Source organism: Pseudopodoces humilis, chromosome 6, assembly GCF_049639895.1.
Source record: "Pseudopodoces humilis isolate 2021_Gansu_Grassland_sample_001 chromosome 6, ASM4963989v1, whole genome shotgun sequence".
Taxonomy (NCBI): Eukaryota; Metazoa; Chordata; class Aves; order Passeriformes; family Paridae; genus Pseudopodoces; species Pseudopodoces humilis.
Window position 1 is genome coordinate 41,083,783 of NC_142205.1, and position 25,482 is coordinate 41,109,264.

General features: G+C 37.3%; 1 protein-coding gene across 4 annotated transcripts in view; it reads right to left on the reverse strand.

Moving 5' to 3' along the window:
- Window positions 1-679: 679 nt before the first annotated feature.
- Window positions 680-25,482, reverse strand: part of GLRB (glycine receptor beta) — a 48,711-nt gene continuing 23,908 nt past the window's right edge. For 3 of the 4 annotated variants that reach the window (XM_088056707.1, XM_005517580.2, XM_088056709.1), the window contains 5 exons: window positions 23,670-23,752; window positions 20,923-21,063; window positions 17,513-17,665; window positions 13,845-14,137; window positions 680-3,380 (listed from right to left, as the gene is read on the reverse strand). In XM_088056707.1, the coding sequence (XP_087912833.1) occupies window positions 3,084-3,380; window positions 13,845-14,137; window positions 17,513-17,665; window positions 20,923-21,063; window positions 23,670-23,752 (967 nt within the window). In that variant the 3' untranslated portion in view covers window positions 680-3,083. The remainder of the gene's footprint in view (window positions 3,381-13,844; window positions 14,138-17,512; window positions 17,666-20,922; window positions 21,064-23,669; window positions 23,753-25,482) is intronic. The other variant, XM_088056708.1, reaches the window with a different exon arrangement.

Genomic DNA, 25,482 nt, shown 5'->3' on the forward strand with positions numbered 1-25,482 from the left:
GACATCATGGCTAGTTAATTGAGTTACTAAGCTGCACTTCATGAACCTCATATTTGCAACTACTTGAATGCCTTCATTTCTATACTTCTAAATTTTAACTGCATGGAAAACTTCTAGAGCTGTATATTGATTTTGTGCCCATATATTTTTAATTTAATAATATTTTTTTCTTTCATGTTATAATTAGCAATTAGGATCCTATTTTGTATACAGTTTTGTATTTGCACATTATTCTGGAAATCAGTCCACAGGCTGAATTTTACAACTAGAGGGTGCTGGTGGACCATAGTGTGAGATAGTATGCAAAACTCTTGATGACCTTTAGTAGAAAGAAGAAAAATAAAAGAAATCAATTATTACTGCTCAGTAGGACAAGCGAATATATTCCAAGGTAATACCAACACTGCAATATTATCTAGTGTAAGTAAAAAGAAAATTAATACTTTATAGCTGATGCTTGGTTTCATTTTAAATTAAGTTTCAAATTTGATGTTAAACTTTGCTTCTGGCCTTAGTTTTTGTGCTGTAATGAACAAAAAAACCTTTATCTGAACAATATTCATTCCTCTTGCTTCCCTTTGTGTGAGTTGGAAAGCAATTACAGTGTATTATTGATTAAGTGTTTTATGATAAAACACAAAAGCCATCAAGTAAGCAGGAAAGCAAGAAGGAACAAAGATTAATTTAACAATAAAATCTATAATTGAGATTTTACAGATAGCATGTGGACATTAATTACAGATAAATCATTTAATAACAGTTATAACAAGAAAATTATCTTCCAAAATTCATATAATTTCCAACACAAGGTAATTATTTTTTTGCCTTCCAGTACTGTAAGAAAAAATACAAGTATGAGAATAAATAATGTCTATAAATATACCATTCTGTATGTATAAAAGTTCCCCCTCCCATCCTTTCTCTCTTTCTTTTATCCTTATTGCTTCTTAGAGTCTCTGACAATTCTGCAATTACCTTCAACTAACAGAAATATTAAAAGTTTGAACTAGACCTTAAAGATATAATTTCCCTCAGCCCCCGTTCAACACAGCTCAATAACATCTGGGATTCACCTTCCACTTTGGATCAGAAAGAAATCCAAAAGACAAACTGTAGCCACTTGGTAGAGTGGCTGCCTGAAACCTCCATCAGACAGTGGCCAGGAAGCTGGTGGAGCTCATGTGACCATACTGTGAAGAGCAGATCTCTTCCACCCAAATGTGAGTTGCTGCAGCCAGCCTGTTGATCACAAAGTGGCAGTGGTTTGTAAAAGCTCTGGGCATGCAGGTTCCCCAGATGTCCAGTGAAGCCAGTGTGGAATGCCATTCCTCTTCTTACATTCCCACTTTTGACCTTTTGGTTGCACAGGATCGTTGTAGATGGACAACATTCTCGTTGTGGGCAAGTCCCAAGTGATCCAACAGTCCACTTGTGGTCTGCATCAGCTCAACACATCCTGGACGTGCCAGAAGTGTAGCACAACAAGCAGGATTGTTTGTTTCCACACTGTGGAAGGTTACATGTATTTAAACCAGTCCCTTCCTAGCCTATGAGAAGCCAACAGTCCAGATTTCCTTTAATCAATTTCAAAGTTAGTGAGAGGTGGCTTATTTTCATGTTTTAACTATCTCTGGTGCCCCATCTCTACCAGCAGAGATGTGTATGGCATGCTCTCATGGGCTGAGGTCAAATCCCTGCTCTCAGGAAACACACTACTCACATACCTACCTACATGCAGCTTTCTTTTGGCCACATTTCTTCTCATGACTCACCCTTATGAAGGGATGTACCCTGGCATCCACAGGAGACCACAGCTCCTGCCCTATGCACACCAAGGAGCCCATGTTAAGGTAGTCTCCATGCATTTTCCTCTGGGAAATGGAAAGCAGGCTCCTATCAGAACTATTTAGTGCATAGGACCTTATTCTCCAAAACATAGCAGCCAGATCAATGAGTTGGTGAGGGCAGCCATTAATTAATACATAGGCACACCAGGGCCCGAGAGTCTCAGCCTCTTAGACCTTAGGACATGTTTTCACACCTACTGGTGGCTGTGTGCTAGCTAGCACACAAACAGAAAAGGTATAATTATTGGTGAAAATGGGATTTTGTCTTGACAACTGGTTTGTTAAAAATGAAAGCTTTCAAGGGGATAAACAAAACAAATCAAGTAAGAAGTGTCCAATGCAACAACAAAGAAATTGTGACTTACATACTGCAGGCTTGCCAGGTGCTACAGAAGCTGAGCCAGAGGACAAACTAATGTAAAAATGTAGAACAAAACTGATACGGAGCTGCATCTTGTGATGCCTCTCCAAAACTCTTGATATCTTTAGTCTAGAAAGTGGCCCATTTGTTTTTTATGTACTAGTTGGTAGCTAAAGAAACAGCAGTTAAAATTTTCCCCAATGTTTTATTGCTAGCATATTCTAACACATTTAACTGTGCCTGCTTCATGGACACAGTTGTTGGGGTTTGTTTCCTAAATGAGCTGATTCTACAAAATTAGTAGTTCTCTGATCTTCATTTTTCCACATAGACAAGATCTGCTTACTTGATGCTACCTTCATTTACAAAGTCTAAATAATAATAATTACACCTTAGCTTTTTCTTCAACAGTGCCAGCTGAAATTATACAAGAACAAGATGTTTGGTGGGTGTTTCTTTTTCCTCTGGAAGTCAGCAGAAAAGCTGTTAAATACTACATATACTAGAATACTGATTTTAATAATACTCAACGTGCACATCAGTTTCATTGTCAGAAACACTTTAAATTTCTGTATGTTACTAATAACTGAAGAGCATTATTCAGCTTTATAATGTAGTAGGCATCGTCCTTCATATATATTCCTAAAGCAGGATGTATGCTGTACATTTATATACAAAGTTGGTCAGAGCACAGACATTGCAGTTCATGCTTTCATTCAAATTTCAGATGCCATATGTTCAGTACAATCGCACGGCATCAAGATGCAACATATTGCTTTGCAAATGCAAATAATTTCACACAGTGGCCTTCATGACTGGGAAGGGATAATGAAATGGGCTATATTTTACACATATGAAAAAAAATAAAAGATTTATCATAAATATATGGACCAGTATATGACGTTGAAGAACAAGAAGCAAAAAGGAAACAGTGCTCTTGCATAAAGATCGATTCTCTTTGCTGCTGATGGAATGACAGGCTTGGGAGGAGGAGGCTTCTTGTTGTTCTTGGCTTGAGATTTCCCGAGCCCATTGTTGACTTCAATGGGCTTCCCATAACAGTCATAATTTGATAATTCAAAATCCCTTGGCAAGCTTCCAACAATGCTGAAATCGTTGGATCTCAGATCAGATTTCGAAGTGCAAACTTTTTTGCATCTGGTCTCACCAACCTATGAAATAAAGAGTGAGGGGAATGATGATTGACTCACCACAGCTCATTAGCAAACTTCATGCAGCTGCTAAAGAACACTGCAAACAAACATATAGGAAATTACTTGTTGATAGGGATACATTACATCAGACTAATTTGTGGAATGGTTATGTTATAAAGTACTTAAGGATGATCAGTCAATCATATCAACATAATCCAAACATTCATAATTGTGTCATTTTTCATGCACAAGGTGCCTCATGCTCTGCAATCTGCTATAGCTAAACTCCTTCATTTTAAGATGATAGAAGGGGAGAGAAAATTTTTGTGGGGAGTATTTTGGTTATTGATTCTGTACTGATGAACCTGCAGGCCTGATATTATTCAATACTTGCACTATTCTGATCTCTGAAACCCATAGTCAGAATTAGCCCTGAAATTCAATGTTTGATGCAATTAATTTCAGTTTGTTCTGGTTCTAAAGAGGTCATCAGGTCAGGATCCTACACCACATCCTATGGTGACCAACTTGCACGGTGAGAAGCATTTTGTTTGTACCTGTGGAGCTTAGTGCCTCTGTAAAGACAGGTAACACAGGTGTAACACTGCTCTCAGCACTGCAGAAGCATTTAACTGGGAAATCTAAATACAACAACAGAATTCCTGTGTTTCCTATAGCTCCTTTAGTGCTCTTGGGGATCAAGCAATACCTTTTTTGTGCAGTGAAAAAAGGTTCCTATATTCTCTTGACTGGATTTTATTAAGTTTTTATTTCAGATTCAACACGTCTCTAGGAGAACCAACCCTGTTCAGGGAGCTTGAAGTGATTTAGAGCCTACTTGCAAGGCACTGTGCTTTGTGACTTGGGTAAACCCCTCCCAAACTTTCACTTCAATTGGACTTCTCAGGAAGACAGAGGAAAAAAAAAAGAAGAAAAAAGAATACAGACAATGACTTTGTTCACATATATAACCTGAGCGTTAGTTGAGAAAATGCAAGGTCAGAAATCAGGCTATACCCATGGGCAACTGACATAAATGTAAGTTTTACTAAGGCTTCTTGAAGCCACTGGTACAATAAAACTCAGTTATTCCAAAAGCGGCCTATTCCTTCTACCCATTAGCCTGTCTCTCCTTCACAATACTCCCAGGTGTTTTACCATCATCTGTCTCCACCTCTGGTTTTCTGCAGTTTTTGCCTGATAATTTGGGATATTTGCATGGTCATATTTTGTAATTACTAAAATAATAATAATAATAATAATAATAGTGTCATAAAAAAGTACCAGGTTAATGAATGAATGAAAAATATTCTGAATACTATTAGCTTCTCTATGACAGTGACAACTTATCCTGCGTGGAAAGAACTGAGGCAGTCTGGAAGAAACTTAAACTTTCATTGGGGCTTTTACTCCTATTATTGACAAAGCTGATTCTAATGCAAGGTGGAAGAAAAGCATGACACTATTCCTTCTGAAAAAAGTGGATACACCTTCCCAAATTTTCAAGAGTTCTATTTCTCATGAAAGCAGTACATTTTGAAACCAGTGCATTAAACAGAGGTGTAGGTTTGTCCTGGTTCCAGCCAGGAAAGAGTTAATTTTTGCAGTAGCCAGGAGGAGGCATGGCCAGGGCACAGAGGTTACTCTGTATCACCTCATGTCATTGCCAGGGCTGAGGAAAGAAATTCTCTTCTGGCACAAAGATGTTCCTTCTGGTCGACAAAACGTGCAGAGAGAGCCATCCAATATTGTCTGTTGTCAGAGAATTTTTCTGTGTGAATCATTTATTTTCTTACACCTTTTGTTATTAATATTATTGCTGTCAACTGCTCATTTTCTTAGCTCATTGCCATTTTCAGTGAATTTTTCTCATCTCAAACCATGATCTTTACCTTTTGTGCCTCCACTTGGAGCAAGGAGGTGGAGTGTGTGGAGGAGTGCATGGTTTTAGTGGGAGTACTAAATTGGAGAATTAAATTGGAGAATACCATCCCTAAACCACCACAAAATCAAGATTCCATGTTATAAAGAAGAAAAACAAGATAGGTAGGACAAAACTATACGTACAAATTTCTTGCAACTGTCTCCAAGTCCTCAAAGACCTGACAGCATAGGCCAGTGTTCATTACTGGAGTAGCAGGGGCAAGCTGTCTAGTATGGTGGTGACTAAGACACAGATAAACATGATTGTGTGACCCTGGGTGACAGGATGCTATTATTCACCAATCTGAGACATTCCTTCCAATCAGATCATACCCAGTGACACAGGTAATAAAGACATAAAGCAGACCCTTGTGCAATGAAAAATGAAGTTGCAGGACTGCGGTGCATGTTAACTGAAGAGTCACAGGAATATTAGATTTTTCCCATGGTCAAACCTAGCAAGATTTAGTAAGGTCACTACAAGAAATAGAATCTTGTATGAAATCATAGGCCTCCTTTTGGATTTAAAAACTTGTAGTCCATTCCTCATACCAGCAATATGTTGTAAAATTCAGTGACACTAATTGTAGCTTAAGTTCTCTCATTTATAGCACAGAATATTCCTGTTCCAACTGCAGTATCTAGAGTGCTCCCCTAAAGGCTGTTACAAGTCGGTTCTCATTCCCACTCAGGACTGAGAGTGGATTCTAGGTCACCTCTGCCTTATAAGCAGAGAACTGTTCACAGCATGTTCACACAGAGCTCTGCTTAGTTCAGTGTCAGCTGGAGTACTGATTTATCAGGGTGACACAATTTTCCTTGTATGAGCAACCTGGCCCAAATTTTTCTTGAATAAGTATATGCTACTTTTGAAAATAATTTCATCTATTTCCTCAGCTTTACAAATCTGACATTCTTCTATTTACTACACTCAGCTGCTGCCTAAACATATTTTAAAATTTTTTCTCATATTTCTCTTCAACTCTCCAATGCTTCTGTTGTTTTAATCTATTAAAAATTAAAAATTAACTATTAAAACTATTAAAAATTCACTCCAGTTGACCTATAGCTTTTCCTAAACAATGTGAGCTAATATAAAGTGTGTCAATGTGCCAATATAAAATATATTATTATCTGCTTTTTATTCATTTTTGTCTTGGTTTGTGCTAGAAGCCTAACAATAATCCTAACAATGCCTCTGTTCCTCTTCAGTTTCCACATTTACTGCACCAAAAAATTACCAAAGGCTACAGGAATCTTTTCTGTACAAAAAAAAAAATCATAGGACTTGATTTTATTGTACTACACTGAAGATGTTACTATTCTAAAGAATAGTAAAATGTTAAATATTATATCCTTTTGACCTCATCCTGACACAGAAAATATTTGATATCACTTGCCTTATCCTGTCCCAGCATCATGACCTGTGGGCCAGACCCAACTCACAGGATGCTTCCACCAGATTTACGGCTTTTCCCCAGCAGGGTATGGGGAGCAGCTGTTTGGGAAGGGAAGACTTCTGGGATAGTGTGGGGACACCCTGCATTCCCAAGGGAGAGCTGGGCAGCCACACCTTGTCCCTCTGGCATGGATTTGGTGGGAGGGGAGGGGGAAGGAGAGCACGGGAAGGTGATGGCTCTTGGGGCTTGGCCCAAAACACAGACCTAGTTCCCTGTTTCTTCCAGAACTGGACCACCTTGTCTAGGTTTGGTAGGATGGACAGAACACCTGTCTTTTGAAGAACAGCTCAAAAGTACCTAAAAACACCTCTGAGAATCTATAAGACCCCTTGTGATGATGGTTTCTCACCTTTAAAAAAATTTGGGCAGACTGGTGCTCGCTGCCAAGCTCAGCACCTGCTGCTGCTCCAGAGCTGCAGCATGTGTGCCTCTTCAGAATGCCTTTAATTGCAGAATCAGGGGAATAATGTGAGAAGACAATGGGGAAAGAGATGAAAGAATAAGTGCTGCTCATGCATGCAGACTGGCAGGGAGGAGCAACTAACTCCTCAACTCTGCCTCTGCTGCTCCTCCTCACTTTCCACATTTACTGCCCAAACTAGTTACACTAGATTTTCCTTTAAAAACATCCAGGATGGAGAATTTTTTCCATGACCTTGTTCCTCAGAAACATATGTACCTTATTTCTAATCTGAATTTATTTGGCTTCAATATTCACACATGAGGCATGACTATAGTTAGTCTGATTAACTGCTGGTACATAGAGATGGTAACAAATCTAACCTTGATTTTGCATAATTCAGATGATGTAACCGGGCTGAAATACAAAGCCAAGAAAAATGTTCTTAAAGAGTTTCTTACTTTCTGATCATTACATCTGCCAACCTAATAGTACTTAAAAAGTTATATTCTGTTTGATTGAAACAATAAACACACAGATCAACTTTAATTTCACTGACCCATTTATTAGCTAACATGGGGGTGAATGATGAGTAATAATAAAGATAATTAATACTTACAAACAATAATTATTAGTCAGCCCCTGTAAGCCATGCAATATTCTCCGCTGATTGATGTCAGGCTTATAATTATTCATGTTATGCCACTTAGCTTTTAAAATACTGGCATAAACTTAGCTTCTTGCTGTATTTTGGAAATCTCCCAGATTTAAAGGATTTATTAAAAAATCAATATTAATGTTCCACAGCACTCACAGACCAGCTCTGTAAAAAATTCTAGATGCAACTTAAGCTGAAATCTTGATTGTAAAATGTCTAACAGTTACTGTTTAACATTCTCATCAGCTACTGTGAATGAGAACTACTTTATCCACAGATTGAATATATGTGGCTTTTCCCCAGACATAGAGCTGAATATTTGTTCAATGCTTTTCTCTGTTAATTCTTGATACTTACAGCACCTCTACCTAGTATAGTACCATTACTCTTCTCACAAGGTTTTATATTCTTGCTGTATATGAAAAGTAACTTCCTATTTCCCTCAGTTATGCTATGCATATATCTCTTTTCTTACTTAGACAATTATTTTATTGAATTCAGCTTATATTTATTACTCTCATCTCCCACTTGCCAGTGAGAAGAAAAGAGAAATGCTTGAAGCTGAGTTAGTTTTAAATCTTTGGGGAGTTTGCCTTCAATTGTGTTGTTTGTTAAGTTTCAGGGGTTTTCTTAAATTAGGATACCTTTACATCTGGTTTGAACACTATTAGCTCACCAGCAGCATTCATACATTTTGTTTAAATTCTTCCATCCAGATTAGACAGTTCTCAAATTTGTGAAATCTGACCTTTCACAGCACCAAAAATTCCGTGGACTTGATTCAATTTATTTTGTGCAAATAGAATAAAGATCCTTTTCAACTGACTGTTCATCCTGTGATCAAGTCCTCTTTATCCATCAGGATGAAGTGTAATACAAAAGCCACCATTTTTGAGAGCAGAAATGTATTGTCCATAACACTTAGCAAGGCTTCAAACGTGCTACAGTGCTGGCAGCTTCTCAAGCTCAGCACGTGCCCCTCAGGCTGAAGAGCTTCCCCAGCGTAGTGCTGCCTTCCCTGCTCTGCACAGCACATCCTCCCTGCCTCCGCTGCTGTGCCCCCAGCCTCCTGTTGGCATGCAGATCTGTCCCCAGTGCTGCCACTTCTGCAAGGGGCCTCCATACAAAACAAAGGAGGGGTTTTTTAACAAGCTCTGTTATTCATCTCTCTTGCACTTGTTTTGTGCTCTTCTCTTGCTCTTTCCATAATGATAGATAGTAGATCATCAATAAAGTAATTATTGTTTAGCATTAGTCTGCATTCATGCTGAGTATATTTTCTGGTGCAGCTCAGCAGGAATATGCTACCACATTCCAAATATTCCATGCCAAGTACAGGACAAAAAATATTAATACATAAAATGTCACAGTATTACGGCTAAGGTTGGCAGGGACCTCTGAAGATCATCTAGTCCAACCCCCTGCTCAAAGCAGACTGCTCGGGGCCTTTTTACAGTCGTGTTTTGAATTATCTCCAAGGATGAATGTGAGAGTCACTGGAGCAGAAAGTACCTACTCTGTACCTGAAATGCTGTCAGGAGCTATTAAAATAGGCTGCAGCCTGTGGTTTTGCGTACGAGACAAAATGTAAGCTGGGTTTTTGGTGGTTCTACAATAAAAAAGTTGAGTCTGGAGAGCCACTTGAGGGGGGAAAAACCCTGGGAAGATTAGGTCACCACAGGTCACCACCAGTGGCCAAGTACATTATAACTCAGTAGAGATGAACATAACCCATCTCATGTTTCAGAGCCCAGATTTGGCTCTGACAAGATAAAGCAAGCAGTAGCACCACTTCTTTTTAAAAATAACTGGTATTAGAGCTATTACCACAACTTGCCTAGTGCTATTCATCATCTGCCAGAACCATTCTTTTAGCAAATGTTCTCTCCAGTCATTAGCACATTATCTGTGGGGGACAGTTTCTATAAATGGACGTGATAAAAATGTGGCTTTCAAACGGAGGGGTGTTGTTACAGTTAACAGTGCAATCTCTCACTGTAATCACGTCAGCAATGAAAGCAAGAAAAAAAGAAATTATTCGTCTTCAAAACATTTCCCTTTTTTCCTGTTTTTCTCACTGTATGATGTTTCATTGCTAGGAAACACATGCAAACTCCTGCTGAGGATTCTCAATAAAAAAGCCAGTACAAGCAGTTATCACCAGACTGCATAATTTTCTCCTCTGCTTAGAACAGCATCTAGTCTCAGCCACTATGAGCTAAGGGAGCCAAGCTGTATTTTCTCATGGCTTTTTGCCTCTAAGTGCATAGCCACTGCTTCTCCTAGAAATACACATCAGAAGTGCTTATTTTCTCTTCTTTTCCCTACAGATTCAGGGTGATCTTGACAGACAGACCACTTGACTTAAATCAGACAGTCATATTGATAAACCTCTGGGTTTAAAATGGCACTGACATTTCAAGGGTTTTTGTTGAAGGGAGCATGACTCATAAAGCTTGGACTTGAGGGGCTGGCGTATGCTAGCAACATGCAGCTTTTACATCAGCCAGTTCCCAGGATCTGGTAAAGTAGCTATACATCTGTGGAAGCCTTTCTCCATCTTTGGGTGATTGGCAAATTGTGAGCACTCTTTTCACCCTGCTATTTTCACTGTCACCATTGGTGATTATTGGTCATGATCACCAACTGTTTGACACAGTGACAAAAGTGCTTTCTGCTGAAAACTTTCAGTTCACCCTTGCAGGTTCTGTTACAGAGGACCTCTTCTCCTAGCCTGTAATTATGAATTACATTAAGCTTTTAATATTTAGGATACACTGAAAAGCTTATGCCTTTATTCCTAAAAATGGAACAATAGCTGCTTGTATTTTTAGGGATTATCATGAGTTTTTGTTACAGTTGTTTTTTACTAAAATCAAAAATGCCAAATCTCCAGATGCCATTTTAAGTTTCACAAATGGAGCAAGCACACAACAAGCAAGTTATTCCATGAAGACTGGAACCAGAGATGCCCGATTGCTGCGCTTGCTTCCCTCTGATCCTCCTCTCACCAAGGATCTTCTCAACCCAGCAACTCCCCTGTACCTTACATGCAGACCCTTTCCCCAAATCTCCTGCAGAGACATCACTGTTGCAACACTGCAAAAGCAGCAGGTGCGCAGCTTGCTGCTCAGGGAACACAAACTGCCACAGCATCAGGATCAGGGGCATTTTAAAGTGACAGAAAGTAACTTCTGTTTTAAAATTTTATTTCCTTCTAATAACTTAAAGATATGTATCAGCACCATTCAGTTAACGTTTCATAATATGTAAGAGCTTAATTTAAACAGGAGAAACACTTATAAAAGGAATTATCCATGCCCTCTGTTTTTCCCCACTTGGCGTTTTCTGCTTCCCTGTGTTTTCCCTTGGCTTTACCTTCAAGTCCCATCTGCTCTATCCACTGTTTCAAGCCTAGCTATGCTGACATTTCCAGCTACACCCTCAGTCACTTTTGCCTGAATATCACCTCCTATGTGGAAAAAGAACATCCTTAAACATTTCTATAGGGCATATTTCAGGGCTGCAGTTATAAGTCATCCTTTTCTCCTAAAGTTATACACTGGGCCACCTAAGTCTTTCCTGACATTTAGAACAGTATTTGCTCTTGCCTCCCACACAATCCTCCATGACCCCAATGAGAAACAGCTCCTGAAGTTCTAGGACAGCACACTGGCCTCTTTTTGTTTTGTATTCTTTATGCCTTTCAACATCCATTTTTTTTCCATTACCTGCTTCTTTAATGTTTCTCTCCCTCACATATTTTCCATGTGACAAATGCATTCTCTACCTGATCATTACTGGTATGCATTTACTACTATTTACCATTACTGCATGGGTGCAATCCAAATTTTTGTGGGGCAGGCCTAGTTTTGGATTAGAAGTCAGAGCTACCAAAAGATTTACAGCTGTTCTGATTTAGGACTTCAGTACAGGCTTTTCCAGGGCTGAGAATTTTCAAAGTACTCCTATGCAGTAGCAGGTTTAGAGAGGCAGATTTATAACATTCAAATATATAAAATCTAGTATCTCTGTCCTACCACATCCTGATGTCAAATGATTCATTGGTCTGGGACCTTTCTCTACCTCAGCCTGGTCATCTTCCCAGAAATTACCAGCCCAGGATACATTTCCTCTGGTAGGCTGTGTTTCAAAGCAGGTGGATTAATTCAAGCTGGATCATTAGCCATGAGCCACTCAGCCACATTATAAACTTTTACAGCATGGAATACTTATTTCCACTATGTCTTGGCAAATAAATTTTTTGTAAATGTCTGTATAGAAGTCATCAGAAGCTAGTAGAATATTAAAAATTTCTCATAACAAACTGGAAAGACCCTGAAAAGTGCAAGTCAAACATGAGAAACTGAGGCTGACATTTCAAGTTCATGGAGGGGAGGTGCTATGAGAGGAGGGCAAACTGAATTTCGAATTCTAAAAACCTTCAGCCTACTGCTAGACACCATTCACGGGGAACATTACTGAACTTCTGTGAATAATGATTCCCCTTCTAAGTCTTAAAACACGCTGTATACCAGTGCCTTCTTGAAAAAAAATTAAAAGATGAAAGCACAACATAGGTAATTGTACATACACAATTTTGTTTTCCACATGAATATGACAATGGCATGTACCTTAGAGGGTGTGCATACCAAGAAGAATCAGTAATTTAGCAATTGGTTTTGTTCACACTACTGAAAAACTGTAATTTTTGTTAAACTTGTAATTGATCAAGCTAAACACTTAACACTTTTAAAGTACTGGAAATAGGAAAAATATATTATATGCTGCTCTGCTGGATTTTTTGCAACTATTTTGTCAGAAGAAACAGCTGAATTTGGGACCTGCAGGTTGCTGAACACAAAATTATCACATTCAGCTCAGGGGAAGCAAAACCACAGCAGAGCCATTTTCTTTCTACTCAGTTCTCACATTGCCTGGGTTTGGGGAATTACTCATGACACAAGTCAAAGCAGTCATGGGGTTACTCTAAGCTGAGATTACTTGTCTACCAAAAGTAGTTGTCAACATTTCCCAAAGATTCTTCTACCAGATGAGAATTACGGTGGTTAAGTGCGCTGTTCTTCAATACCTGTGGCTCTTCTGAACTGGGGGAAATTGGTTATGGGGAAATCCCAGCTTGATACTAAGACAAGATTTCAGCCATTCTTGCATAAACTACTCATTCCTTAAAGAAACATTGGAGTCACAGTGTACCGATATTACCACTTGGATCTAGCCTAGTAGCTGTATTTTATACAACAGAATTGCTGAGTCATTGAAAAGGAAAAGCCAAATTCGTATTAGACATGTTGTAGAATAAAGTATTTTCTTCTGCAGAATAAATGTCAAGTAAATATCACTTAGGACTGAAGGCAGTTGGACTGGGATGTCTCATAACTCTTGGAGCACAAACAGGGACTTCTAAAATATCAGCAACATAATGGAAAACTTCGTCCTGAGTGAAGATGTACATGTCATCTTTAACCATATAGTGAAATCTGACTGATTTACACATAAATTCCATCTGGCAACACAAGAAATGCAGGAACTGTTTGACACAAACAGATCGGACTTTTGTCTACAAATGCTACGACTTCTGGATTCCTGGCTTCCTAGGCATGCAATGCAGTGCAGCTGTGGCCATCCCGAGGAAAGCAATGAGCTGGGTGTTATTTGAGTATGCTCTCAGCAAATACTGCCTGAGAGTGTTATCCTCTGAATAGTTACAGCTTGACAGCTGCTATTTATTATGAGAAAAACAGCAACTGTAAAGCTGCTTGCTACTTTATTTACCTAAAGCTAAGAAGCAACCACAGTGCTATGACACTAAGAGACAAATTTTTCACTTAGAACTTCTGACCCCAAAACACTAGGGACCAATTGGTCAGATTGCTAGCCATTAGTTATCACCATGTTCTTTATGTCCTGGCCCCTTCCAAGATTAAGCACTATTCAAAATTATTACAAGCAGTATATTCCTGGAATTGGGTTAATAGAGAAGAATACTGAATTTGCATACAAAGCTTTGCAGCTCCTACCTGTAAAGTGCTGATGTGAACAGGAGTCCCTGTGCCATTCACAGTGTTCTTCTTGGCAGCATTTCCACCCTTCCCTTCCGCTTGCTCTGCCTTGGCAATCTTTGCTTTTTCAGCTTCAATTCTCTTTGGATTATTTAGCATTACCTGAACCACAGCATATTCCACCAGGGATGCAAACCCAAAGAGAAGGCAAACAATCAGCCAGACATCTAAGGCCTTCACGTAAGACACTTTGGGAAGTTCAGCAGCAAGAGTGGTACATTCAGATGCCAAGCTGAGCACTGAGAAAATACCTACAAAAAGAGAAAACAATATATCTAGTAAGAAAACTTCCCTTTAATGACACTGGCTGTGTTCTTCCTCTGAAACAGACAACAGTGAATGATGTTTTGCAACAGTGAATGGGACTTCACAATGTGGTTGATGCAGCAGGTGTACAAAGTGCATATGCCTCCAGCTAATGAACAAGTTAAACACTTAGGTAGAATAATGCAGTTAATGATGAATTATTAATAATTATTACCTTCATTTTAGAAACAGAGACATAAATAAGTGAGGTTAAACTGGTTGTTATGGTTTCCCTGTGCCATCACACGTCACACAGTTGAGAAATGGGCTTTCCAAAGACTTATCTTACAATGTGCATCTAATTCTGGGAAGGTGGAAGATAAATATATATTATATATAATATTAAACCAAAGTTTATTAAACTCCAAGTCCTTTAAATTAGACTAGCATTGTACCAGAAATCAAAACGTTGCTGTAGCAGGAGGAATTCTCTGAATGACCTGTTCACAAGTGTGAAATTCAGACCTTAGGTGAAAGGGAAGTTTTTGCTGAAGAGCAAAGCTGTATGAGAAAATCAAAAAGCCTTTGTTCCCAATTCACTGAGAAGATGAAAACGTGGAGGTGACTGAGGATCTACAATCGTTCCCTATTTGAACTTCCAGGCTCTAGAGGAAGCTTTCTAGATAAAGGGCATTTCATGAAGCCCTTATAATGAAAACAGCCCACATGTGCAAAGGCTGTTGAAAGGTCACGCTCATCACAGATTCCACCATGCATTTCCCCTAATAAGGCTTCCAAATATCGCCATCAGCACAGGATTCGTATCACAAGGGACAAAATACAAGCTTGACCCCAAAGAAAGATTTCTCACAGGCTCCTGTGAAAATAGTAGCACAATCAGCTACATTTGCAGAAAGCTAAATTTAGAAATGGCTGTCATACAGGAAAAACTTGGTTCAATCTCCAAGTTCAGAATGTCACATTTAGTTGTGAATGGTAATGATAAAAATCTTTATTTATGAGTGGGAGGCTTAATGAAATAGAATTGATATCCATAAAAAATGTTGGCCAAAAGGAGATATTCAGTTAGTCTCAACAAAGTTTGTTATATTGCATGGAAATTTTTTTCATTCATAGAGAGATGATTTCCTTAATTTTAAGTAACTGAGGATGTGAAAACATAAATTGAAATGAAACTATCTGTATTGGTGTATGAAAATATTCATTTCTACTTGTTCGCAAACAACACATTCTTCAGCTACTGTTACTGCCAAAAACATTTGTAAACCCACTTTTTAAACCTTAAAATACTATACCTTACAATCTTGGACTGAATTCTACAGAACTAACTTATAAATTCTCGCTGAAAGGATTTTTGTGGAGGTTTTATTAACATGTTCAGTAGAGCAACTGGTGACCAGCAGCTAATTTCCTTTTGTATGGATTCCTACAATGAAAGGTTCACTCAGAGTCTAAGAAACTTCTAGGTTTTCAAGGTAACAATAAAGTGAGACAGAAGCACAGAAATATTATATTCAGCAACCATTTGCTGCCTGATGAATGTTGGAATGGCCTCAGAGACCCTAGTTCCAGAGGTGTAAGCTGCACTTCTGGCAGCAGCTGCACTAGGTGTATGCTTATCACAATCCAAAGCTTAAGGCTCAAATGTGAGCTAGGAGCACAAATAAATAAACTGAAAGATCTGAAGTAGCTTCTCATCTAATAAGATCTGTAACTAGCCACTGGTGCACTTTCTTGGGGCTAGATGTCATTTACTTGACACACAAACGTTAATCTTGTTGTATTTCAAGGTCAAGGATTTCAAGGATGTCACTAGAAGAGTTAGTTTGTTGCTCTCCTGACACCGAAGAAAGATAAATCTTACCCCAGTAACAGCATTAATAACTATCATACTAAATACTGACTCAACTAAGGGGGTGTCAGATTTAGAGGTTTTTTGCTTTTCTGGGAATTAAGGAAAAGTCACATAGCCAGGCCAATGGTTAGCATCTTTGAAAATTCATTATTTCAGAAATGGCAATACATGAAAGAAACCACTAAACAGCTACAATGAACGAAACAAATAAACAATAAATAAGCATGCATATTTAGTTACAAAGACATCCATGTTACTTAAATCTATGCTAAGATTCTTAAAAATGTAATATAACTTTAATAAGCTCAGGTGGTTCACTATTTGAATCATGGGATTATAAAACTGGCAGTACAGCTTGGTTTTGATTCTAGTTTTCCAGTTCATCTTTCATTCTCTTTAATTTAATGCATGATACATTTTCCCCACCCTTTTTGTCTTCAAATGTTGTCTTAAAGTTTTGCATTATGTAATGCAACCTTGCAATTTTTCAAGGTAAAATATTATATCTTTTACATGCCATGAAACTAATACAAATTGAGACTTCTTCCCAATTAATTATTTTTAAAGGTAAAAAAAAAAAAAAAAAAAGCTTCACAGGAGTCATATCCTGTGGGGGTGTGTCAATTCCAGTGTGGGTAAGAGGTTTCTGAGCTAGGCAGGCAGCTGGAGGGATTCTGCAACTGCACCACTGGGGTATTAGAAACGGGTGCACTAAACCTCCTGGGACATGGCAAAGATTAGGAAAGCATGGACTTGGAGAGGGGAGAGTGCTAGGGAAAATAGGAGCCTTGTGGGGCTAGAACATGGGAAATGGAATCCAGATAGGAGAAGTGTCAGGATGCAGGAGCCTGACTCTGCATGTCACTGAGCTCTTGGGGTCAGCAGTTTTGGCCATACCAGAGCTGTAGTCCTGTGTACAACCCAATTAGTCAGGATAATATTGCTACTATTAAGTCTGTGTCCTGCTATTTCATAACAAATGAAGGGTCTGCCTACTGTGTTGTGCTGAGCAGCATGACTGCACGAGCTTTAAGTACTCTCATGAAGTGAGTCTAATGAAATAAAGCCAGTCAGATAACAAGAATGCTAGCTCTTTTCCAAATATAATTTCTATTAATCTTCAGAAAGACTTCTCCAATAGGTAACTATTTAGTCTTCCTTATCACCCTGCTTTCTTAATGATTATTCAAATGTTGAAATGTCCTGTAAACTACATATTGCCAGTGTTTGCAGCATCACCTGTGCATAGATGGATCAGACTTGTCCAGGCTGAGAGGAGTGGAGACAATGTGCTTGTCACCCAAATGCTGGAACTACTATCAAATGAAGTCTTAATGCTGAGGTGGAGTTCACAGGACTTGGAATGAGCAGATTTCAGTGAAAATGATAAGCAGATAATGGAAGTGAAGTTGCTTTCAGGGTCCAGTGTCATGTAGCCAAAGCAACTGAGAATGGCTCAATGGAGATACAGTGGATTGTGACAGTACGTGAAAACGCAGGTTACCCAGTGGGACTCTTGCAGCACTTGCATCAGGATTGATCCAAAATGACAGCCAGGATAGAACAACAATTAGCAGTGTAGGAGCATAAACACCCATCATGTAAAATCCAACTTGTCTTCTTAAAGTGAAGATTACTTCTACACAAGTGTAATAACCTTTAAAGGAATAAATGCATTAATGTTTAATGTACTTTGCAGGTGAACTTCTGATCCATATCATCCAGGTCTTTTTCTGCTCAAGAGCAAAAATTCAATGCTTTGATTTTCTTTATAAAGGTAAAGAATTTAATTTGAAAAAAAAAATCAAAACACAGGTCTACTTAAGCACCAAATGTGGTTAGGCTGTGGTACTCTGTGCTCTGTAAGGAACCCTTCCACTTTTCAAAGCAACAGGAGGCTGAAGCGACTCCCAGCTTGATGCTGGCTTCAAGATGAAGTCCAGCTAAAACCAATGGAGTCCAGCAGTCCTACTAGCTTAAGATCATCTGAAAATCCTACTTAGCACTAATTTGTGCAAAGGATGAATTAAGAAATATTAGTCTAGCAGGTTTAGAATGGAAAGAAGTGTTCTGAATGTGACTGTAACCAGAGATTTCCCCAGTACTGAAAGCTGGTACAAATAACTTCTGAAATTTGTACAGACATTTTTAAAAAGACTCTAGAAAAGCTGCAAATTTTGTAAACAAAGAATAATGTATCAAATCTTTTAAAATGAAGATCTAAAGCATACAAACTTCAGAAGATGCTTAAGATGAATTCAACACAATACAAAGTTGTAGTTACGAGATGTTTTTCTGGAGATAACAAATGTATCAAGTTTGATAACCAGAATATAATTTCTGTCCATATTTTCACTCAGTTGGAAGAATCAGAATATTTTTACATTAATTCCAACACAACAGTGTTGGGAAAAACCCAGAAAACTTCAAAAACTATTCTATCACAAGGAAAAGGCATTCCTATATTACAACAACTTCAAAATTCAAATCAGACTGTATTTATCAATCCAGTTGGTGAGAAACTTATTTAGAAGATAGAATGTGTCAAAAAGTTCTCTATATATCTTCTATATTGTATCAGTTAAGTGCTGTATAATGATACGTCATCACAAAAGTGCTGTTTGGGCATACAAATACCATAACAACAAAACAATAAAACATTAAGGACAAACATCCTCGTGTAGAAGACACTATACTGTATTTTATAGTTCAGTCTATCATCTTCAGTGATCAGTTGGCTGAAAAATTTTCCCTCTATAATTTATGAAAGGATTCCAGGCACTTTTAGGTTTATTTTTCAAATGAGCGATGACCTTCAAAATCATTATTTGTTTGTGTTATATAGGAAATGGATTCTGCATGCCTTCATTTGAATAATATTTCATCAGACAGAGTAGAATATCTATTGCCTTCACCATTCAGCTCAATAGGACCTATTTGATCTGTCATAAAATTGATGAATAACAGGAAATTTGCAAACATAAATACTCTATGTATTGCTACAAAAGCAGACCAGATTTGCTGACCCTCGTTCAACTTAGGCAGGTATGATAAAACATCAGTTGGCAGAAATAGGCAGTAAAGATTAAGGGTTCTTGTAATTGTCAGGGAACTCCTACATAAACCATAATTTTGAGAATCTGTTCCTTGATGCAAAACTTCTCTTGATTATCTGACAAAATTATTTAGCTCTGTGTGTGAAATCTGCTTTAAAAAAATACCTTTCAGCAAAAGAACTTTCAAGTAAATAAAAAAATGGAGTATTGAAAACAGCCTTTAAAAATACTTCTAAGTATTTAAAAGTACTAAATATTTGACTCACATTACTGAAATATTAATTCTTGTTTTGCTTATGAGATTAAATGGAAGTTCTTAACAGAATGGATTTGCAATAAAAGAATTGTGAAAACTTTTCAAAATGGTTCTCTCCTGTTCTTTCTTTGATGTTCAAAGCATACACACAAACAGAATGTGCATATTTTACTGAACATTTTGTACCATGTCGTTTGTGGTCAAAGTTGCTGAAACTTGAGAGAACACCACTGATTTTTTTTGTGTATAGTCCTTAAATATTTTTCTTTAAGTTTCCTAAAAATACCTGAAACATCTAAAGTTTTTTTTGACATTTAATTTCAGATTTAAGGGACACCTAAAAATAATCACAATAGAATATAAGTTTTACAATTTTCCCATTTGTAGGAATGTCATTTGGGAGACAAGATCCATTCCTTTAGTTTTCCACTACTTTATGGATTATTTTTTTCAGTTAAAAAATTTCATTTTTAATAAAGAACAAAATATTTTCTCCCTGCTAAGCAAGGTTTTACCATATCCTGAATACAATCACTGCTAGATGCTGGATGTGCTTTCAAAAAATCAGAATTTTCCTGAAGAGAGGTAATTTCTTATATTTTACAAATTATAAATCACATGAGATGCTGAATTATGTTCTTAGGCTAACATCTCACTCATTTTGCAGTTAAAAAACAAAGCCCACTTTCATTTTCACTATATTTTAAAATTAAATTCTTAACTCTAAGACCTGCAAAGGTTCCTTGAGACCTTTCCAGGCTTGGAATCTACCACAGGAGCAACTGCAAGTAACAGAGCCTCCACTTCAGCTGAATAGGCAACAAGAAACTTGCAGAGGGTCTTCAGAAGCTGCAGCACCACAGACTTCCCAATCGAGTTTTAATGGAAGATTTATTCCCATGATGCAGAAACACTGACTGAAATACAGCTGTTCTTTTAGAAAGACTTGTGGCTGTCATAGTGTGAATAGTTTGGCTATACTTGTAGGCTGGAATCAATCAAGGTGAAAAAGGTAAACCATTAAAAGCCAGAGTACAGAAAGCATTGGAAAGATTTGTGCCTACATTAGAAAAATAATCACAGGAATAAATAAATAGAAGGCTGAGGATTGCAAGCAGCTTTCAAAAATGACATAATTTCCAGACTTTTAGAGAAAGGAAGAACCTGCAGGGTGAAGCATTTGGAATTACACTCTAATAATATCCACTTATGGAACAAAAGTCTAGCCAGAAAATCAAAATTTACCCACTTTGCTGCAACTGGTATGATTCCACATGAACATTCTTTCAGAAAAGTTTGACATTTACAAGCATAAACAGGTATTAGAACCACAGAAATAAAATGGTGATAATAAGATCACAATATATGTAAGCAAAGCCAAAACAAACATTTAATCTCTTCTTCTACTTGGATATTTCTATATTTGAACTAGTTTGTAATGATCACATATTAAACTTACCATTATATGAACCACTCATTAGTTAAAAGTAATCTATTTTATGCATTTTATTAAATGTAAGATGTGGACTGGAATATTAACTATAAACAGTAATTGAAGGAGGCTCAGAGTTTTTTACCAAGGAAATTACTTATATTACCTACCTGTGCCTTTGTAATACTTGGTACAGTTACCATATTCAATATCCTCCTTTTTAATATCAAACTGAGGCAGAGCAATTTTCTCTAGCTGTACAGGATCTCCAGATTGCCAGATAAACCGTAAGTCATCAGTCGTGTAACCAACTACAAGAACAAAATAATAACAGTTGTTTAAAGAACCACCTCAATCACAGTAAACTCTGCAACAAAACCTAGTGTATATATATATATGTATTGTATATCTTTCAGTCTTTTTCTTTTCATTTCCTGTTCAAATAAATAAATAGAAAAATTAAATATTTTGCAGCTGCATTTTTATGTAGGCCGAAGTTAGAGGGTGAAACATTACATTATCAGCAATATTAGGATGACTAAGAGGTATTTGTTACTGTGTGTACTTTGCAAACAAAGAAAGTAAAGCTGTATTTTCCACAGCTTTCAAGCCTCCATATTCATTCATACTCTACTTCAGCAAAATATGAAAAAGCTGAATTTTAAACAGCACTTATGAGTCTGAGTAACTTCAAAAGAATTTAACAACTCAATTACCATGATGAATCTTGGTGTTTGTGTAAGACAACCGCACTGCTTATTTGCTCAGACTAAAAGTCCTGATTCATGAAAGCATTGCTATTCAGGAAATACTTGACCAGGAATGAGAGCAGATGTGCAGTCCTACAGAAATCAGCTCAGTGCCTTCATGACCTAATGAGTACAGACAGACCTCAGCAAACTTCTGAGTGCCCAAATCATAATATATACACCACCACCAAGTGAGAGGCAAGTGCAAGTTAGATTCACAATAAAGAATAAAGCAATATTGATTAAATATGCATAATCAGAATCATGATTTTACATGTAATTTTTCAGCTACCTTCTGTTCACTGAAGATTAACTTAATTCAAACAGAGATAATGTGTATTAGATGGAAACAGAGATGAGGAAACATAAAAAAGATGAAGTTGGAATGCATCATTTAGCAGTTCAAAGCCTGAGAAAAATATTTAAAGAGCCATTCTTTTTCTGGAGGCATCAGATTACTCTTTTTAATTTTTGAAAAATAGCTGTGATTAAGAAAGTTAAACTGTTCATAAGTGATGTCTCTACAATTCAAAATAATTTAATAAAAATCACAATGTTTCAAAGCTCCACAATATATTATACTATTAAAAAAATTTGTTTTAATGTTTCATTCATAAAACTGTTTTCACCCCATTCCAACACACAGCATATCACAAAACTGCCAAGATCATGTTTGATAGCAATTACTGGAGAGTGAAAATTGTGTTTATAGAGAATACGTAGAACTGCAGATCATAATGGTATATATGAGAACATCTTAGTAACAACTGATGGCCTTCTTTGATTTTAAGTTTAGCAAGTAAAAACAAAATATTGATTTGAAAATAAACTAAGAATAAAACTGACAGTGGTTAACAGGGAAATAATTGAAAGGACGGATAGGAAGTCAGGGGTACCTTTCTTTTGATAATTGAATTAAAAGGTAGAAGAAAATTTAGTGCACAATTTTTTCAAAGAAGTAAATTCACTGAATTTGAGTATATCAAATTAGCATGATTTTTTTAATGAGTAGTTTATCTGTGTATGACTATACCTTTGAACACTTGCAAAGCAAGTGGACTTTCTGGACTGAGAAATGTTGAGTGAACTTCTATTCATATTACTAAACTAAACTGATTTGGGTTTTCCATAAGAGTTTACTTCAGCTAATGTACATACATAGTAGTGATGAACAAAATTACCGTGGACATACTAAAATTCTAAAGATAAATGCTGACAATCAAAACCTAAATTTTAAAACTCTATTGTTGTTATTATTATTATTATTATTATTATTAGTAGTAGTAGTAGTAGTAGTAGTAGTAGTCGTAGTAGTAGTAGTAGTAGTAGTAGTGCTATCCTTGTCCCCATTGTGATACTCTGCCCAGTTTTGGTTAACCTTACTTTTTCTTCACTTGTGACTTCCTTTCCCTAACCTCACCTTTCCTACCAGACCTGCTGGAGCAAGAGCTGAATGAGTTTTTATGTTGCAGCAGGAGCAGACTGGAACAAGTCACCATCCTTCTCTCTGCTTCATGCTCATCCTTATTCAGGAAAACAGAATTACCATGAAAGTGGGATCACCAAGGATCAAAGTGCTGGAAAAATCTGTAGTTGAGTAGACACCTGTGTACTTGGGGCATGGGAAGGAAGATTGATTTCAGAAACATTTTGTCTGCAACTTCCAGCATGGCATGAAGCCCTTCAGAGATGTAACCTGTGTGCCCTGTTGTAAGATTAAATCACCTGGAGACCAGGAATAGATGCCTGACTACATCCACAACACATCCTGAAACTACTTTCAAAAGGTTTGATACTAAATGATCTCACTGCTTTGGCATCAAACACTTTTCCTTTGGTACTGTATCAAAGGAGTTCCAAACAATACCAATGTATTATCCATGCAAGAGGATAAATTGGGCCCCAACAACCTACAAAGAAGCACAGGTTGGGGAAGTTAAAGCTACCAGGCAAAATCGTTCTTTTTTCTAAAACTAAGAGTGCTGTAACAGTAAGAAACATCTTTGATAGGGAAATGTACATTGGTAGGAGTGAGTAAAAATTTCATGATTCATTAAAAACATTTTCATGAATCATTAAAAACATTGAGATGAAGCAAACAGAATAATTTTTGTTTGAATCTCATGCATGCCTAGAAGAGAACCGCTTTTATGGAGTGATTTACATACAGCTTTCCAATTGCATCTTGCAGCGCTGTGTATCCATAGGAAACAAGGTCAAGTCCAAAGGGCATGACAGTGTAATAGACAATCTGAAAATACAGAAATGGTATTTAAAACAGCGTGAGCTGTCAGGTAAGCAGTAGATGGCCATGAGAAAGAAAAAATCACAAGTATTTGATTTCCATCTTCTAAAAGAACAGAAAGAAAGTTTAGAAGTTATAATTAGCAGTTTGCAATGGAGATCTCTCTAGTATAAAATGAGACAATAAAATTTAAGAGAGGGTTTTAAACACACAGAAGCTCACAAATTAGAGAACTACTAATACAAGACAAAATACATACAGGTCACAGAATAACCAAATCAAATGTCCATACAGAACAGTCCTGTCTCCACCATTGGCCAATGACAGACTTCTAAAGAAGAATAACTACAGCAAACTGGAAGTGCTATTTTGCCAGATATCCAGCAGCATCCAAAAGTTGCACCTCAAGGGCTTTCCAAACCAGAAAGGATTATTCCGTATTTAAGGGACATCAACAGAGTTTTTTTGTCTCCCAGAAGTTGTTTTGCTTTCAGCTGCTTTCCTGAATCTAGGTGTCCTGGTTTCAGCTGGGACAGTTAATTTTTTTTCCTAGTACCTGGCACAGTGCTATGCTCTGGATTCAGTATGAGGATATCATGGATAACACACTAATCTTTCTGGTTGTTGCTGAGTAGTGCTTATCCTAAATCAAGGACTTTTCAGTTTCCCGTGATCTGCCAGTGAGCAGGTACACAAGGAGATGGGAGGCAGCAGGGAAGAGATGGGCATCTGTAAGCAGGTAGTGAGCAAGTCTATTTTGCATCACTTGTTTCTCTTGGTTTTATGTCTCTGTCCCCCTGTCCTTTTTATTACAATTAGCATTAATACTTTTACTTTGTTTTACTTTGCTGCAATTTTTAAGTGGTTCTTGACCCATAACTTCTGTGCCCTTTATTTTCCTGCTTCTCCTCCCCATCCCATTGGGGCCAGGAGGACATGAGTAAATGGTACTTAGTTGCCAGCTGGGGTTAAACCCCAACACCACATAAACCTTAACATGCACAGCATCTTGCAGCAAAGAACAGTATAGCTAAGCTGCACTCACTTTAATCACCTTTTATCTATCCTCAGTCTGTCTCATAGTTCTTTCACTGTAAAAGAAGGCAAAAAATCAATGTCTATCCATTCTCTCTGTGCCATTTGTAATTTAGACACCTCTATGGCAGAGGTCTCTATTTAGAGACTGTTTTCAATTTAGAGACCTCAAGTATTTTGCTTTTTCCACTGTGAAAAGTTCAGCCTTGCTCAACTGTTCCATACCTTTGACTATCTCTGCCTCCCTTCCTACAGCTGGAAGACCAGAACTACATTCAAGATGTAAGTATAGCATACTTTTATGCTGTGGCATAACTTTAATCCCTAATACTTCCAAGAATGCAATTCACTTTCTCAGATAGTACTGAGCTATTGGGTGACATTTTCAGAGAACTACCCATTACTACTCAATTTTTTTGGCTGGTAATAACCAACTCTAGATCAATCAGGTTTTATGCGAAGTTAAATAATTTTTTTTCCCTCATGCATCATTTACCGTTGTTTACATTGAACTTCATCCTATACTGTTTTGTCTAGACATTAGATTGATTTGTGGTTCTCACTGTTGTTTCTTATCTTTACTGTTCTGCATATTTTGGTATCATCAAACACACTTGCAAATTCAGAGTTTTTCAGATGGTTTATGTTTAAAAGCACAGAATAGATTTTTTTTGTGGGAGTCTACTGTTTACTTCCCCTGA